At 42.8% G+C, this 18,975-nt stretch overlaps 1 protein-coding gene across 4 annotated transcripts in view; it reads left to right on the top strand.

The window, feature by feature from the left end:
• rfx1b (regulatory factor X, 1b (influences HLA class II expression)) overlaps positions 1-18,975 on the top strand; it is a 30,661-nt gene that overhangs the window by 5,002 nt on the left and 6,684 nt on the right. Inside the window, exons 3-16 of one of the 4 annotated variants that reach the window (XM_088341360.1) lie at positions 3,413-3,480; positions 3,574-3,666; positions 5,890-5,966; positions 6,036-6,321; positions 8,478-8,659; positions 9,841-9,960; positions 10,035-10,153; positions 10,222-10,340; positions 13,292-13,395; positions 13,463-13,614; positions 13,679-13,776; positions 16,885-17,034; positions 17,102-17,313; positions 17,372-17,525. In XM_088341360.1, coding sequence (XP_088197486.1) covers positions 3,413-3,480; positions 3,574-3,666; positions 5,890-5,966; positions 6,036-6,321; positions 8,478-8,659; positions 9,841-9,960; positions 10,035-10,153; positions 10,222-10,340; positions 13,292-13,395; positions 13,463-13,614; positions 13,679-13,776; positions 16,885-17,034; positions 17,102-17,313; positions 17,372-17,525 — 1,934 coding nt within the window. Of the gene's footprint in view, positions 1-3,412; positions 3,511-3,573; positions 3,667-5,889; positions 5,967-6,035; positions 6,322-8,477; positions 8,660-9,840; positions 9,961-10,034; positions 10,154-10,221; positions 10,341-13,291; positions 13,396-13,462; positions 13,615-13,678; positions 13,777-16,884; positions 17,035-17,101; positions 17,314-17,371; positions 17,526-18,975 lie in introns of all 4 variants that reach the window. The other 3 variants (XM_088341358.1, XM_088341359.1, XM_088341357.1) reach the window with 3 other exon arrangements.

Genomic DNA, 18,975 nt, shown 5'->3' with positions numbered 1-18,975 from the left:
GAAGGGCTGCGATCCACTATTCTCTGGACGCGGGAAGCAAGTCGCTCTCGCCTTCAGATTGTGATCCGAACACGGAAGTGGATCTTCCGTAGCGAGCGATGGCGGTGTCAGGAAAGGAAAAACTGGTCGGTAGCTGGGACTGGGAGAGCAAGTTGTGGTCGGAAACGAGTCGTAAGCCAGGACGGGAGAGTAGACGTAGTCGGGCTCAAAAATGGGTTGTAAGCCGGGACGGTAGAATCGAAACAGGTTGTAGCCGGAGACAAACGGGAGCAGAAACGGGACCGGCATGAGTCGGGATCGAAAAAGGCTTGCCTTGTATACACAGAGATTTTTTTTCAATAAAAAACATTTTAACATAAAACATAATAATCATGTATTAAACATGTATTTACATTGATTCTATTAAATAAAAAACATTGCCCAAAAAAACACATTTTGAAATTGGTTATGAAGATTTAATGCGAGTCATTTATTTGATCTCCTGAGATCATCCAAATGTTGTGTTTGCATGGAGGAGCAGACCACAACAATTCAATGTGATGCATGCGGTTGCTAGGCAACCTCCTGCCAAATGGGAGAGGTGGAATGCAGCCGCTTTTCTTTCTACTTTTTTCCCCTGCAGAGTTAGTTTGATTTTAATATCTTATGAAAGAGCAGCCAATGCCAATTATTCCTAACAGAGACATCTGTAGCCATGGCAACTTGAGTGAGCTATCAATAATTGTTGAGGTCCAAATGAATGGAGCCTTACTTTCCCCTTTGGAGTGAAAATTGGGAGCAAACGGCAAATCAATTATTCAGTTTCATGCGAACATAAAAAGAATGAGTCCTTCGGCTGGTCCCGAGTGTTTATTTTCGGTGCGGATATTTTGGCCTGCTGGTTTCAAGTAACACACCAGCTAGGTCGTCGTGGGACTCGTCTGGCTGACTCCCATTCACTCATCTTTATAATGATGTTATTATAAATCCTGGAAAAAGTCTGGAGAAAATGAAGTAACTGAAACCAGGGTGCTTTTAAAAATGAAAGGATTTTTGGGGCTGTCCTGAACCAATGATCTGTTCTTGGGTACCGTGTTTTTCGGACCACGAGTTGCGGTTTGCTTCATAGTTTGGCCAGGGGTGCGACTTATACTCCGGTGAGACTTATGTGTGAAATTGTTGACACATTATTACCGAGTACAGTGGTACCTCGGTCCTCAACCATAATGCGTTCCTGGTTGTTAGTTGAGTACTGAAATTATTTTCCCCATAGGAAACAATGGGAAGTATTTAAATCCGTTCCACCCATAAAAAAATACCTAAAATATTAAGAAAATGTTTATCTAAACAACATTTAAGACCATAAATGTGTACATTATATATAATAAACATAAAAAAAGAAGAAATATATCGATTACATACCTTTGAACAGTGGTGTGATGGCATACAGGAATGGGTGTGGGAAGGTTACTGCTGAGCTTTCCTCTTCCATTGTCGGCTGCTTCTTCTTTTGCACTATTTTTGCAATGCCATATTGCAAGCAAGATCGGACACTCGAAAACCACTTCATACTTAAAGATTATTTCAGCATTCAATTAAAATCAAGGGTTTTTAAGACTTCTTTGAATGCCTTTTGAAATCAAATTTGGAGACCAAGTCGACAAAAAAACACAAATATTTATTTCAATTCGTTTTTTTTTTTAAATCATATATTGATCCCTTTGAAAACTTTCCATCTGAAAAGCATAGAACTCTCCAAAGATTCAGACATGGAAAACAAACAAACAAAAAGGATGTTTACAGTACATCTTGGGTTCTTAATCAAAACTGGCAGATAACTACTAATTTCATCTTCTGCTACATTGATGAGCATTTTGAATGAATCATGAAAAAATGACTTTTTTTATGACATTTTTTTAGTTCAAACAAAAATAAATAAATGTATTAATTGCATCATTGCATGGCGAGTGACTGGTGTTAATGTTTTAAAGACTTTTGAAAATTGGACTAAAGACACTTTAATAACAATAAAAGCCTTATTTTTAGAATAAGGAATTTAATGCTTTATACAATTTTTCAAGAACCTCCTCCTTATTTTTTAGTATTAGTCCTGATAGTCGACTGGTGACGGCACATGTGTCTTTTTCGTATTTCTTAATAAAATAAGAAAAAAAACACACCAAGTTAAAGGAAGTTATTTATCTAGTACTGATGTCTATTGAAGCGACCATATACAGTGTGACCTCGGTTATCGCGGTTAATGGGGACCAAAACCACCCGCGATAAGTGAAAATCCGCGAAGTAGAGGCGCACCTTAAAAAAAAATATATATCTCATCTCATCAGCTGTACCGCTTATCCTTATTAGGGTCGCGGGGGGCTGGAGCCCATCCCAGCCATCTCCGGGCAGTGGGCAGGGGACACCCTGAACTGGGTGCCAGCCAATCGCAGGGCACACGTGGACAGACAACTCACTCGCTCATTCACGCCTAGGGACAATTTGGACCAGCCAATTCACCTGAAATGCATGTCGTTGGAATGTGGGAGGAAACCGGAGTGCCCGGAGGAAACCCACGCAAGCACGGGGAGAACATACAAACTCCGCACAGTAAGGCCGGTAGCTGGATTTGAACCCACGCAGGAGGTTCCCATGACCTCAGAACTGTGCCGCACACGCGCTAACCACTGCGCTGCCGTTTTTTATTATTTTATTTTATTATTATTATTTTTTAGACCTGTGAAGCTCTGAACCCGCGAACATGGAACCACGAAGTAGCGACGCCCCTTCATAAATGCTTTAAAAAAAAATATATATATATATATATATATATATATATATATATATATATTTTTTTTTAATTATTATTTTTTAGGCCCGCGAAGCTCTGAATCCGCGAACGTCGAAGCGCGAAGTAGCGAGGTCCCACTGTACAGCATGGTCACTTGCCACACGAAGGGTTAAAACTATAAAACTGATCTAGAAACCTGAAAAGGGGACTGAGATTTTATTCTCGTAATTCCACCTTGTAAACCAAGGGACGTGAGTCTCGCGACCTAAACTCATTGAAACAATGTAAGCCACCAAGAGGAACTGGAGCAGCTAAAGCTCTCAAGAAGTTAAAATAATGAAAGTATGGAGCAAAGACATTTACCTGCAAAAGGTTATTCCAGAGTTGTATGACTCCATGATCATGCATTGTCTTTTGATGTTTTTGCTCCGTCCATATTTACTGGAACATTCTGGTGTTTGACCCGACTAGCTTAGTCTCGCAGTAGGCACGCCGCTCAAAAGGGGCGGGGCCTATCTATTCTTCCGTACGTATTTGTGGTAATTACAAGTTAGTGCCTGCAGACTCAAATGTCTCATTGCTGTTCGGCATTTGATATTCGTGATTACTCGTTACAAATAAGCCCTTATCTCTACGTCTTCACAGAGGGTTCCGCCCACTCCAACGACAGCCTATCAGAATCAAGCTCACCTGCCCCAGGTGTGCCCACGCAGGTAGTCCAGTCGGCGCAGAGTTCTGCCCAGGTATAAAGTCACGTCCCGAAAGAGGGTCATCTCCGGTATTGACGTCGTTGCTCTTCTCGCCAGCAGAGGTCAGTGTTGCAAACGGTGTCACAAGCTGGGAAGAGGATTCAGGCGGGGCATGTCAACAGCTTGCCATCTGTGCACATTAACCAAGAGGTAAACAAATGACATACGATAACTAAAAGCAACTGTGTAGCACCTATGCTGTTCGACAGAGGGAAGAAAAAATACTGGACTCGTTCTAGGTTTGATGGGTGGTGAATTTGATCAAAGAAAAAACTGGGTCAAAATTAATTTGAACAAAAGCTAGCAATTGAGTGAACAACAATTAACATAAAAAATAATAATCACATGAAGTAAAAGAACACTCTTATTTGGTTTAAGGTGTTGGATAAGCAATCCTAAGTTTTTTTTTTTTTTTTCCCTATTTCAGTTTAAAAACTGGTCATCTACTCAATTTTCGGTTGATATTGGTTGCCACATTTACTTACCAATAGGGTTTTAGAATCAACCTTAATCGTTCTAGTGTCAGACTGTAAAGGACATATCAAATGAATGACAAAAGGCTTCATTAAATAGGCAACGAAAACACAATTTTGATGTTGTTAGGGAAAAAAACTACATTACAAATGTAGCGTTTGCCAAATTATTCGAATTAGTTATCTGACTCCGTTAACCTAACACAAACTTCATTCTCCTAACAATGCATGCTCGTTTCTTTATTTCGGGAAAATATTGACAAGAGACCGGCATTTCCACACAGGGCAGATTTATTTTCTTCAAGTATTTAACTAAGTGAATTCCATCAAATTAGCCGAATTAGTGTCGCTCGAGGCTTCTTCGAGCCTCCTTTTTTGATTCTCCCTCTCATTCTCCGATTTGATCTCCCATCTCTCTTCCGTCTTCTGCCCACGTCTTTTCACAAGCTGGAGTGTTGGCTCCTCCCCCATGGGCGGGCCAGAAACTCCCCACGTGGCCTCCACCTAGTCGCCACCTCGTCTGACCGGTGCGTCACGAAGGGCTCTCCCATGGGGCGGGTCAGGTGCCAGCTTCACCACCTCCCTGCCGAAAGGCGCCGCCATGTCTAAAGGAAACTCACAACAAGAAAGCTTATAAGAACAACTTCTCCAAACAATGTCCCCTTTCCCGCGTCACAGGCTCCTCCGGCGTCAGCCCTTGTCCCCGTTCTCGCTGTTTTCTGTAAACCTCATTCTTGTCTAGGCCCAAGCCTTCTCTGAGAAAAATCCCCACTGCATTCAACAAATGTAATTTGTATAAAATTGTATAAAATCCCTTATAGTCAAATAAATAAAATATAAAATCCTTCAATGTTCATCAGGGAAATCTCAAATGCATTGGTATGTAGAGTATTCAACGTTTGGTCAGAATCCCGCTTTCCAATGTCAGAAAATGATCAAACAATGTCAAGACACGCGAACTGAATACTGTGTTTTAAGTCAATCACATAGATATGTTATCTGACTGATGCTGGTGGAATGTGAGGTTGGGGAGGGTGGCGTTGGCTGCATTCGCGCATCAAAGGTTGCCGTGACCACTCCACCACGGTGGGTCTGCCCCCTCGCGGGAGACCGGAACCCAGAACTAGTACACGTCTCGGCTTGCAAGGGCTGTCTGAATCTGGCCAGCCAGGAGGTAGGAGTGAATATCCTAACAAGAAGAACTGGTCCATAACCCTGGCTGGTCCTGACCAAGTCTCAGCTCAACAAGCAGTCAGGCTTGATCAAGTTAGCGGCTAAACCGGTGGGACAAAGCCAGCGACCTCAGAGACCCCTTAAGCCACCTGCAGTAGCTTCCTCGGTAGATGATCAGTCAAAGAAATGTCCATAAATCAAAGAGTGTTTGTGTGTCTTGATTAATGTATATTGAACTATCTCGGAGAAGAGCGTCGATGTCTGTCCTTGTGCGTCTGGCCTTCTGCGTCAAAGTCTTGTTATCAACAGAACTAAACAAAACATTTGCATTAAAACGGCGTGACCTGTAGCTCACTCAGTGAAAATCTTCATTGCACTCGATCAATGTAACATGTATTTAATCGTATAAAATATAAAATCCTTCACTTGTTAGATTCCTCTTCTGGTTAGCTTGTAAATTGGATCTCTGAGAATTTTCGCGAAAGGGAGAAAAAAAACCTCTCCACAACTTGTTTTTCGCCCTTTGTGTATCACACTGTCAGTGTGTGGAGTCAAAACGAAGCTTTTGTTTGTAAAGGAGATTTGATTTTCCAAGCGATGAAGTCAGAAGTGCTAATGGCCCTCGCAGCGATGTCTTTTTTTGCAAAGCTTTACTGATAAGGGGACAACAATCATCGCTAATTAAAATTCAAATATTTGGGGTTGTAACTGTTGTTTTTGTCTGAAGGTGGAGCAGGTGTACTCAGGCCAGGTGCAGTATGTGGACGGAGGAGGTGGCGACAATGCATTCACCACATCCGCCATGTGAGACACAAAACTGGCATGATGGACCTCTCGGTGGTCCTCTCGATAACGTTTTTTCTCTCCTTGCAGCCGGCCGGGAGGATACTCCTTCTCGGACTCGCCCCTCTATTCCCAGACTCCCCCCGCCTCTTCGTCCAACTTCTACGAGGCCACATCGAGCTCAGAGTCGGACATGGGCGGCTCGGTGGCTTCGCAAGCGCTCCCTTCCTCGGTGGGCGCTCCGTCTGGAACCGGAGGTTCTGCGAGTGGACCCGGTTATGTCATTCAGGGGGCTTATTTGTTGGGGGGAGGGGCGGGGACGGCGGCAGGAGGACAGAGCTACTCCAGCCCCAATTCACGGGCCCCTCCGGCCACTGTGAGTACACAATCTTTTTTTTTTTTACTTACATTTATATTTATTTATTTTAGTTAACTTGTTTTAACTTATTTTTAATAAACGGTATTTTTTAATTTGCATAATGTTGTTTTTAATATAGTTTGAAATCTTGAAAAAAATCTGTTATGTTTTTAAACATAATTCAAATGTATTTAATTTACTCTTTCTCTTGTTTTATCATTTATTTTTAAATGGTTTATATTTTGATTTTTTTTTTTTTCAATTTAATAAAAAAATATTTTAATTCTTCTTTTTTTAATTAGTTTTTAACATTTTTTATATTTATTTACCTGATTTTTTTGTTTATTTTAACGCCTCTGAGGCATACATCACTGTTGGTACCACCTCACCTTCATACAATCCTCACTTTGCATTTGAACAATCCGTTCAGCACACCAAATACCTTGCACCCTTTACTTACCCTCTTCTTAACATCCACCTGCTGCCACATACGAATCCAAATACTTAAAACCATCTACCTCGTGCAACTTTATACCATTCAACAAAATCTTTTATCCACTACCTTACACTTGTCTGCATTCACCTTAAACCTCTCTCTATTACACACTATCAAACTCCACTACCAAAGTACTCAGTCTTTCTTCAGAGTCAGCCACCAAAGCAGTATCATCTTCAATCAACACAGACTTACATGCAGCCCACCCTCACACACTATACCTTCTCTCCCTGCTCTTACATGCACCACTCCATCCATAAAAAGTTCAACAGCCAAGGTGACACTCCCTTACCTGACTCCCCCCCTCTCACACAAACTATACTCATACAAGCTTTACACAGCAACCTGCAACCCACCACCTACCTGCCACAATGCCTCCCGATCTATCCTGTCATATGCTTTCTCTAAATCCATAAATGCACAATACACCTCTCTTCCTTTCGCGATAAACTTTTCACACAACTGCCTGACTGCAAAAATTTGACCCGTATATCCCCTTCTTCTAAACCCACTCTGTTCCTCCCTAATTACTCCCCCTTATCCCTTATTCTTCCAATCGAAATCCTGCCACAAAGCTTTCCCACTCTTGAATGACTACACACCAGCCTGTCACCTTTCCCTTTGTACAATAGAACCCCATATGCACCATGCCAGTCCTGTGGTACCACTCCAAGAAACGTATATTCAACAACCTTACAAGCCACACTATCACAGATTCACCACCTCTCCTGATATGCTCTACCACACATCCATCCAACCTAGCAGTCTTCCCTTCATTCATCGACCCGACTGCTGCTTCCACCTCCTCCCTCTCATTTAATTCACCAAACAAAGGCATCTGTCCACCACCCACAGGCACAATGCACGCCTCCCTATCATCAGTCACATTAAACAGCTCACTAAAATAATCAGCCCATCGTTCAAGAACCTTTTGCTCTTTTACCAACAGCCTGCCATTCTGATCTTATACACTCTTTTCCCGACCTCTCTCCCCTTATACTCTTCACTTCCTTCCAAAACATCCCTCTATTTTCCTCAAAAGCCCAGACAACTTCCCTCCACTTCAGATTCAGATTCAGATATACTTTATTGTCCTTCTGTATACAGAACGAAATGTCGATACTTCTGACCCGCAGTTTCCTTGAATGTACAGATATAAATAAAATGTTGTTTTGAGTTGGAGTATTGAAGTACTAATAATATACTAAATAATTATAGCTATGAGTATTATACAGTAGTGCGAAGAGTGCAAGAGGAGCAGCTAACCAGATGTGCAAAATGGGCAGTCAGGTAAACAAGTCACTATACAATAACAATAACACTGGAGTACGATAGTGCAGAGGAGAACAGATGTGCAAAGGAGTGGCTAGGTATAAGAACTGCCAGTAGTGCAAGGACAAAACAAACAAACAGATGTACAGATTAGCAGCTGTGTAGGCTTACTATGTGTGTGATTGACCATTTAACAGTCTAATGGCCAGGGGGACAAAGCTGTTGCAGAACCTGGTGGTCCTGCACGGCACATCTATCATTCACTGCCTTTTTCGCATCGCTTACCATTCGCTTTACACCATTTTTTTATGTATTATTTTCAAATTGAATTTAAAAGGTTTTAACAGGACATCTGACTTGGAAGCAATATATCGTTCTCATTCTCACGGAGTTTGTGGCTCTTCAGGTGCAATGGTTGTGCGATAACTATGAAGGAGCAGAGGGGGTGAGTTTACCTCGCTGCACTCTCTACTACCACTACTTGCTCCACTGCCAGGAGCAAAAACTAGAACCCGTCAACGCCGCCTCCTTCGGAAAGCTTATCAGGTCCGTCTTCATGGGCCTGCGCACACGAAGGCTCGGCACTCGGTACGTAGCGCCCGTCGCTAACCAACCTTCACTTGCGAGGGTTTCCCATACATAGGAAGAGTCTGGCGGGCCTCCAGGGTCTCATTGACTTCAGTCTCATGAACTTGTATTATTATTAAATATATTTTATAGTCCCGTTCCATCTGGAGGGACGAAAGCGTGACCGACTTGGGTGCAGAGGTGCCTAACTTGTTAAGGTCTGTGGGCATTTGGGTTGGCCATGGTCCCAAAATTTTAGTGTGTGTTTTTTGCTATTTTTTCCCCTTTTATTTTCTTTGTTATTGTATGTGTTTGTCTTGCTGTCGGTCACCCCTCTTGAGGGATATGACCAAGGTAGATATAGATAGATAGATAGATATATGAAAATGTGAAGTTGATCAAAAAAACTTCTAGATTTCTCATTAAATAAATGATCATTAACGCCATGGTTTGTATCCTTGCCAGTGAGAGGGAGTCTTGGCCAGTCAGCCCTACCCCCTGTGCTAAAGTGTGTACTCTCATTCGGTTGTTCTGGTTTTTGCTGATTCGAGACCTTTGTCAGCGAGACAACACTCGTTATTTTTAGTCTAATTAAAAGAGAAGCAGGGTAGCACGGCGGCGCAGTGGTTAGGGCGTGTGCGGCACAATTCTGAGGTCATGAGATAGAAACCTCCTGTGTGGAGTTTGCATGTTCTCCCCGCGTTTGTGTGGGTTTCCTCCGGGCACTCCAGCTTCCTCCCACATTCAAAAAACATGCATGTTAGGTTAATTGGCCGGTCTAAATTGTCCATAGGTGTGATTGAGTTAGTAAGTTCAGGGTGTCCACTGCCCGAGGATGGCCGAGATGTGCTCCAGCGCTCCCGTGACCCTGCTGAGGACAATCAGTGCAGATGATGGATGGATGGATGGATAAAAGAGAAGCAGATTTCTTTTGCATTTAACTCCTATCTTGTTTACCATGCTTAGTTGGTAAGACTTATTTGCTGTGTCATTGCCTTTCATAACGAGTGCATTTATGATTCAATGGTGTACACTTCTTGATTTTTCCTTTAAAAATGCACCAGATTGATGAATTTGAATTTAAACTTTGCACAATTTTCTTCCGAGGGAGCACTGCCCTAGACTGCCCGACCACCAGGGTCCCACACAATGAATTCTATAGGAAACACAGCTTTCACTTATTAAGTACACTTTACTTTTAGGGGAAACTCCAAGTACCACTACTACGGCCTCCGGATCAAATCCGGCTCCCCGCTGCTTAGGCTCATGGATGAGCAGCAGCACATGGCCATGCGGCAGCAGCCTTTCTCACAGAAAAACAGGTGAATCAGTCATCCGCCTACAGAGCCTCTTTGGTTTTTTTTTCCTGACCTATGACGGTGTTTTTGTGCTAAAGGATAAAAGCCATTCAGAAAACAGAGGGGATCGCCAATGGGACAGGAGGGGTGTCCCAACAGCAGGCGGGAGTGGCTTGTGATATATCGGCCCAAGTGCAGCAGTACCAGCAGTTCTTGGGTGAGGAACGGCCTCAATGATTACAAGTGCAACATATTCCAGAATAAGATTGTGTCCCTTATGCGTAGAAGCGTCACGCCAGTTGCCCGATTTTGCTGACGTGAAAGTGGAAGGGCGCAGCTTGCCTGATGGCGTCCTGCCTGAGCACCTCAAAGCCTTTCAGATGCTCTACAGGGAACACTGTGAGGTAAGCAGAAGACACACACTCAGCATTTGATTCTATCATGATATAGAAACGCCCAGGGTGCGGCGTCCCGCCTCAGGTTTTCACTTCAGTGTGTGGAATAAGGTCTTTTAGGGTATTTTTTCCACTATAGGACAAATTATTTCGCAAAAACCTGGTGCCGTTCGTGCAAAAGTACTGTTACAAGCTCTAAGATGCCTGTCTGCCATTGGTCAATGTCAGTTACGATGCTGGTATGCTATTGGTCTGCATTATCACAGCATCATGAAAACGCCAATAACTTATTGTCTTTTTCTCTCTGCCATTAGATTAGAATCTCTTATTTTTCCCAAAGAATTTGGGAATTAGTGCGATACAATATCACAATTCTGTAGTCTATTAGCAATGGGTCTCAAAACTTGCAATGATGCTAAAGAAGCTAAAACATGATGACCATGGAAACGAAGCTTTCGATTATCAAGAAATATGAAGAAGGCACACCAACTGCTACGCTCGCTAAGTTGCATCGCCGTAACCAACAGACTATCGAGACTATTAAGTATAAGGATGTAATTAAAGCAAGGAAATAATTAAGGCAGGGGTGGGAAAACTTTTTGACTCCAAGCCACATTGGGTTAACGAATTGGCAGAGGGGCCACACCAAATGGGAAAAAGATATATTTTCAATTCCAAAACTAAAATCGGAGTCTCATATTTGGCAATATATGATGGAGAAAGACCTATCCAAATCTCATTTGCTTTTATGAGTAAAATGTGAATTTCCTTTCGGGGATGAACAAAGTATCTATCTATCTATCTATCAGAGTTGGGTAAAGTAGCCAAGAGTTTTACTCAAGTAAAAGTACTGTTACTTCAGAATTATATGAAAGTCGTCATCCAATTAGTTACTTGAGTAAAGAAAAGTACTTTTTGAAAAAAAATACTCAAGTACTGAGCAACTGTAGCAACGTCTTATTGATTTAATCAGATCATAAAATCATGAAATTCCACCCAATTAACAATAAATTACATGGAATTTAAAATAGATGAAAATAATCAAGGTAATTCAAGTACTTTTATAAAGTATAAACATTTTAAAAGTAAAGATACATCAAGCACAAGTAGCACATTTAATACACAATACTTTAACAGGTTCTCCAGGCAGAACAACAAGCCAGCCCAGAGGTTGGAAACCCAAAATGTTGAAAGAGCCATATTGGACCCCCCCCAAAAAAAGGAAAGCAAATTTGTCAGGAGGCACACAAAATTAAAAGGCTAAAAATAAATGCATTAGCCTATTGTCAAAATGACTAAGTTGAAATCCAATTTTTGATTTCATTAAGTTGCTTAGTAATGGGTTCCATGTAGGCTAATAGGGCGGAGTAAGAGTACAGTTTCTTCTTCACAAAACTACTCAAGTAAAAGTAAAGCGATGTAAAATGTCCCAAAACTTACTCAAATGAATGGAACAGAGTAAATGTACCTTGTTACTACCCACCTCTGGTAATCTACATCAAGGCACATCGATGAACATGTTTTATTTCATTTTACATTTGATTATAAATTAATTTCAGCAAATTTGGTTTGAAACACTCACAAATAAAGTAAAGGGACACTGGGGACAAGAGTGGCACCAAAACAACAATCTTTTATAAGTAGTACTTGATTTAAAATCATATTTATGATCGTTGTTTTTACCATTTTTGTTTGGCAGGCCGTATTACAAAGCCTGATGGGCTGCAGAGGGCCCACGGCTGTAGTGTTTCCTCCCCTGCATCCACCCACTAACTCCACTGCACCATCTTATATATAGGATTACACACGTTTATTCCGCATAAGTAGTACTTATGGTACATGCTATTTTCTTAGCTAAACGTTTTATCTGGTATACCCAGAGTTCAGAACACATAAGCTTTGAATTGACACAGGTTTCTATTTCTACCCCCCGCTATACAGCAATTTCTCTTTGCCATTCGCACTTTTGAACGGATTTATGTCGTATCCCGGGGTTCTGCTATAGAATAGAATATGATAGAATATACCTTTATTGTCATTGTTACAAAATGGGTTGAACATATTGTGACAATCAAATTGGACGTGGCACTCCAGTTTCACATTTTACAGTGAGGATAAAAGAAAACAAAGAAGATAAAGGAATAAAGAAGATGTTTGTATTGTCCTTGTTGTAGGCTGTTTTCCTCCGGAGGGCAGTGTATGAGGGGGGGGTGAGGGACAGACAAAGATGGCCGGATCCAACTAGTTGTTTGTTATTACTGTACACACGGTCCAGTGTTTTTCCCCTAGTTGCTCAGTCCACGTATTGAATTAATTTGGGAAGTACAGTCCTTCAGCATGCCTGATTAAAGTTGCCGGCGACGATAAAAACTCTGTCGGGGTGTGCAAGCTGCTGTTTATTGATAGCAGCGGGCAGGGGATTTAGCGCTATGCTAACGTTAGCATCCGGTGGAACGTAAACAGCAATCACAATGACCACGACCACAGTTAGCTCTCTCGGTAGATAGAAGGGTCTACACGATACTGCTAGAAACTATCTGGTGAGCAGTGTGTGTGTCAATGATTCTGCTGTTATTGCAGCGCATAGTCCCCCACCCCTGTTTTTACCGGAGTCTCTGTCTCGGTCGTGCCGGTGTAGCGTGCGTCCTGCGGCGTCGGGGAAGCCAAGACTCCGTGATGACAAAAATACTGCAATTCCGGACGAAGCTGTTGGTGGCGATCCGCAGCTCAAATTCATAGAAGGTGGGGGCAGAGGGAAACAATGTGAGGAAAAATATCCAAACTAAGAAACAGGCGGAGGTGGCACAACCTCAGGGACCTTCAGCTTAGGTTGGCTTGCTATTCCCAAGCAAGATTTTGTTGTTTTCATGACGTTCATTTGGAACTTTTGCCAAATTTTGCGTCAGTTTTGAACGAAGTGAACCATTCCTATCCCATTTTTTCTTTTCCTCCCCCCACAGGCGGTTTTAGATGTGATGGTGAACCTTCAGTTCACTCTGGTGGAGACCCTTTGGAAGTCCTTCTGGAGGTTCAGCCAAGGCAGCGACCCGGAAACGCTCAACCTGTGAGTGCCCAAAACTCCCGAGTCTCAAAAAGTAGGACGCCGCCACCTCAACCCTCCTCTCCCGTAGTCACCAGGAATCGGAAAAACGCTTGCCCAAATCGTGCCTTGTGCTGCTGTGTAAGTTTGAGCCGGTGCTCCACTGGACCCGGGCTTGCGACAACCTCCTCTACCAGACTCTGGTGGAGATCCTCATCCCCGACGTGCTCAGACCTATCCCCAGTAAGTCCCAACTGACGTGGAGGATGCGTGTTCCAGTCTAACATCTCTGCTTTTGGACCCTTAGGTGCCTTAACTCAGGCAATTAGGAATTTTGCCAAGAGTCTGGAGAGCTGGCTATCCGGCGCTATGATGAACATCCCGGAAGAGATGGTCCGCATTAAGGTTTCTAGCTTTCTCTCATAAGATCTTCTGAGCAATGAAAAAAAATAGCATTTATCTATTTGAAGCAGGGTTGGAAAAATGACAGCCCTGAAACATACGGCCTATGGTTTTTGTTTTTTTGAATGTAAATGTAATGTAAAACATATCATTATATATATATTATGTATATAAAGGGTAAGAAAAAAACTTCCATATTTCTGTGTTCCACTCTTGACCTCCAGTGTCCCTACTGGTAAATGGTCTGCATTTATACAGCGCTTTTCAGGTCAATGAAGACCTCCCAAAGCGTTTTACAATGTGCTTCACACTTACCCATTCACACACACACTCACACACCAATAGGGAGTCAGCCTCCAAACGTTTTGAGGATAATCAAGATGCTAAATGGTAAATGGTCTGCATTTCTATAGCGCTTTTCAAGTCAATGAAGACCTCCCAAAGCGCTTTACAATGTGCTTCACACTTACCCATTCACACACACACTAATAGGGAGTCAGCCTCCAAACGTTTTGAGGATAATCAAGATGCTAAATGGTCTGCATTTCTATAGCACTTTTCAGGGCAATGAAGACCTCCCAAAGCGCTTTTGCAATGTGCTTCACACTTACCCATTCACACACACACTCACACACCGATAGGGAGTCAGCCATGGAAGATGCCTACCTGCTTATTGGGGGCATAAGGCATTCAGTGTCTTACCCAAGGACACTACGACATATAACATGGAGGAGCCGGGAATCGAACCTGCGTCCTCTTGATCCCAAGACGAGCGCTCTACCTCCTGAGCTAATGATAATGAAAGAAGTAAAGAAAGAAGGGGGGGACGAAGGAAGGAAAGAAGGAAGCAAGGAAGGAAAAAATGCAGGCAGAAAGGCAGGGAGGAAAGAAAGGAAGGAAAGAAGGAAAGAACGAAAGAATAGAGGGAAGCTTTTGGAAATCTCACAAAAGCAGTGTGATTTGCAAATAAATAGCTACATTTTTCTATACAGTATCCCCTCGCTTAACACGGTTTACTTTTCACGCCTTTGCTACTTCACGGATTTTTGTTATTATTTTTTGGCGTTACAGTACTTATTTGTAAAAAAAACGTTTACAAGAGAACTTTTATGCTGCAGCCTGTAAATGAGGTTTGTTCTTAGGTTTAGGTGTATGATAGCTTAGTAAATTGTATTGTAAAATATTAAGGTTTCTACTTCCCCGCGATATAAAAGGGATTAGTGTACTTGGCTTTTTTAAATCATGTAATTGATTTATTATCAAGACATTCATCATGTAAAAGAAAAACACTTCTGAGTTAGCCTTATTGCATTTTAATTCAGTGATTAGCACAATCGCCTAACACGCGATAGGTCCCCGGTTCAAGACCGGGTGTAAACATTGTTGGCCTGTAAAGGGATGAACGCCACCAGGCTGTACTTGCCCAAGACGCACCACAGGAAATTGGTGCCTGTGGGGTCTAAGAAACAGACCACTGACGTGTGGGAGAGCTATAAATTGGCTAATTTGGAAAAAATATCAGGCAAAGACTTGTTCAGTTTTTAACCAGCTGCAGCGGGGAGAGTAGCGGGAGGACAAGCATGACTCGTCCACACTCACTCACTCTGGGTCACCCCCGTCTGCCTCTGTGTTTTATTGAAACCACAAGACATGGAAAAGTACTGGTATGTTGAAACAAAGACAAAAGTACCAACACCTTTAAACAAAGACGGGAAGTCTAAGAGATGGCCAAAAGGAACATCAAATGATTAGAAATACACAGCTTGAGCAAACATGTTTAAGCCTACTTTACAGTGCCCCTACCAGTGGTTAAGGGATCCAACCAACCAACAGCAATTTTAATGCTTAAAAAGGGACATGCTCTGTTCATTCGCTGTTTCGAAGCCAATTGGAGAAAGTGGTCTAAACATAAACAAAAATATGAAAAATGACTTGTAGCTGTTGATGCCTGCTTGTAAATTTATTCATCCATACATAAGAAAAAAACTAGATGAACCCACAATACCCGTATTCCTTATGTATTACCAAGTATCGTATTTGAGACGGCAAGTACAAAAAATATAATCAATCGTGTTTTTCCCTCCCGGCTTGATCCCTTCTGCCAAGTTCTATTTTATTTTGATGCCCACCTCTGACTTAGAAAGTCATCAACGCGGTCTAAAAGAATCATCGGCTGCTCTCTGTCCAGTCTGAACGGCGCCGCCGGATCTAGCGGAGGCGGCGGAGCCGACAACATTATTAAGGACTCCTCTCATCCTGGCTACCACCTCATTGACCAGCTGCCTTCTGGAACTAAAGCAGTTTGACCCAAAGAGCCATGAGATCAAAATATTTAGATTCATGTTTTGGGAGAAAATATAGCAAACGGGAGGATACTGATGCAGTCAGCCTATGATTCAAGCAGCTCTAAGATGTGTGCATAACTGCGCCCATTCTACCGCTCACCCAAACAAATTGCTCTGGGTGCTTGGCTGGCGTTTTTGGGTGTTTACAGTTTATTTTGTTGGTTTTCATCTCAGAGTGTCTCAACAGCTTCCATATAAATGTACAGCCAAACCAGGGTCTTTTGGTGTGAGATCGTTGGGCGTCGCCCCAAAATATACGCAGAGACAAGACAAGGCGGAAAGGGAACGTCCTTTATTGCATTTGTTCAGCTACGTAGAAGCCACGTTCGAAATTTGTCCGAGAGACGCTGGCTTTTATACTGTGTTCAACAAGATCACGTCATGTTTTTCTCGGGACCGAAAGTATTTTTTCTTGGAATCGACTCGCTTAGTCAACAACTTGTGATTTCTTGTATCAACAATTCTAACATCCTGCCAGATGTCTGTTATCAGGTCTGTTGTCAGCTCCAAAGCTGCTGATTTACAGTTAATCCACAACACAGACAGAGATTCATTGGCTCTGCATTTACTAGATTTGACTACACGAGTGAATTTGATTTCCGAGCCAGATGTACTTATAAAAAGAGATGTATATGGCTAGGTTCCCGACACCTGGACTAGACTCTGGATTGCCACCAGAACATCACCCCTACTGAGGGAACGGAACTCAAACCCCCTCCTGAAATACCTCCATAAACCTTCAAGTGCTCTCTTCTGTTCCTTTTAGGTAGTTTGCGTTAGCTCCTTTTCCCAAACGCTGCGTCGCTACACCAGCTTGAACCACCTGGCCCAGGCGGCCCGGGCCGTCCTCCAGAACTCGGCTCAGATCAACCAAATGCTCTCCGACCTCAACCGTGTGGACTTCACCAACGTTCAGGTCGGTCTCCTTTTAGCTCGTAGGACGCGTCGGAACCTAACGAGGCCGGTGTCCTCGCACTCTTCAGGAACAAGCGTCGTGGGTGTGCCAATGCGAGGACCGTATCGTCCAGCGTCTGGAGCAAGACTTTAAGATGACCCTGCAGCAGCAGAACTCCTTGGAACAGTGGGCCTCCTGGCTGGACGGCGTAGTCTCTCAGGTGCTGAAACCTTACGAGGCCAACCCCGCGGCGCTGCCGAAGGCCGCCAAGGTCTTCCTGCTCAACTGGTCCTTCTACAGGTGAGGAGACGCCGGCGGGTTTTAGGCTGGGATCTAACGAGTCCCCGTGGATTTTTAGTTCCATGGTCATCCGAGACCTGACCCTGCGCAGCGCCGCCAGCTTCGGGTCTTTCCATTTGATCCGCTTGCTGTACGACGAGTACATGTACTACCTGATCGAGCACCGGGTGGCGCAGGCTAAAGGAGAGACCCCGGTCGCCGTCATGGGAGAAGTGAGTCTATGTGGGAATCTGTGCTCTGCTCTTTTTTCTGATGGGTCCCTCTAACATAGAGGTATTACAGGCAAGAATGATCGAACGTTGAGGTTTTTTAAAATGATCCTTTATAACAGTGGTCGCCAAACGGCCCTATCAGGTTCTCAAACAGAATTAACCTAGGCCGCAAGACGATGCTGAGACAAGCGTGAGGAAAAAAATGAGCCACTAGCAGTTTTCAATATGTCCACTGCATGGCGCCAAAACATGCAATAAAAGACTTCAGAAGTAGCCTCATTGAATTTCTCAACGCAAATGATCAAATTTAGTGTTTAAAATGGGAGATATAACTTTCTTTTGTTGTTGTTAATAAATGTAATTATTTGTATATTCTGTGTATTTCAAAACCGATTGGATGTAATGGTCCCTTTATAAACAAATAGACAATGAAACAACGAGAAAAATGGATTTTCTTATGTTATCCATTTTGGTCTTCTATTTTCCACGTACAGTGGAACCTCAGTTTTCAAACGCCTCTCAGTCCGACCAAAAATTTGGAGAAATTCTTGCTTCGCTGTTAGGTCAAAAAAAAAAGAGTTCGAACGCCGGTAATGCGTGGGTGCGTACGCTATGGTGCGATGCTGAGCGGCGTACAGGTGTTTTAGCCCCTTATTATGCCTCTGAAGAAAGTCAGTGCAAGCAGCAAAGTTGCTACAGGTGAAAAAAGAAAAGTAGTGCGTACAACTATTGCATTTAAGAAAGAAATAATAGCCAAATATGAAGGAGATGTGCGAGCGCCTTCTTCTGACCACCACAAAGGTAAGAAATCCTATTCATAAGATTACGATAACGCGAACGTACGATTAGCCTGGGTTAGCTTTCTGTTAACGTTAAACATTCAAGGTAAACATTCAGGGTGTTGGAACGGAGCCCAACATTGAGGGTGTTGGAACGGAGCCCCTTTTCCAATGAACCGCTCACCACTTGTTGCGCAGACCCAGGTGCTAAATGACTTGTAAACGACCTGATTTTTTATTTTTACACGTTCATGTTAGGGAAATCTTTCGTACGGAAGATTACGATAACGCGAACGTACGATTAGCCTGGGTTAGCTTTCTGTTTACGTTAAACATTCATGGTAAACATTCAGGGTGTTGGAACGGATTAGAACGATTTACATTATTTTTAATGGGAAAAATGATTTTCACGATCGAACAAATCGGTTTTTGAACAGGGTTCTGGAACGGATTATGGTCGGGAACCGAGGTTCCACTGTATTACAAAAGAAATTGGAATTTAGACCTTCTACTGATACAAAATTGAATACATCAATCAGCTATATTTTTCCTCCAGCCAGCCCCGTGCAATTTTTTTCTGAACCGATGCTGATTCGTGAATTATAATCAAGTGTAGGGTGTCACAAACTTTTTTGACACTGAAAGCTACTGTGTTTAAACATTTGTGACCC

This window comes from Urocampus carinirostris, chromosome 8 (assembly GCF_059441175.1).
Source record: "Urocampus carinirostris isolate Australia breed hairy pipefish chromosome 8, RoL_Ucar_1.0, whole genome shotgun sequence".
Taxonomy (NCBI): Eukaryota; Metazoa; Chordata; class Actinopteri; order Syngnathiformes; family Syngnathidae; genus Urocampus; species Urocampus carinirostris.
This window is presented reverse-complemented; position numbering and strand designations above follow the sequence as displayed.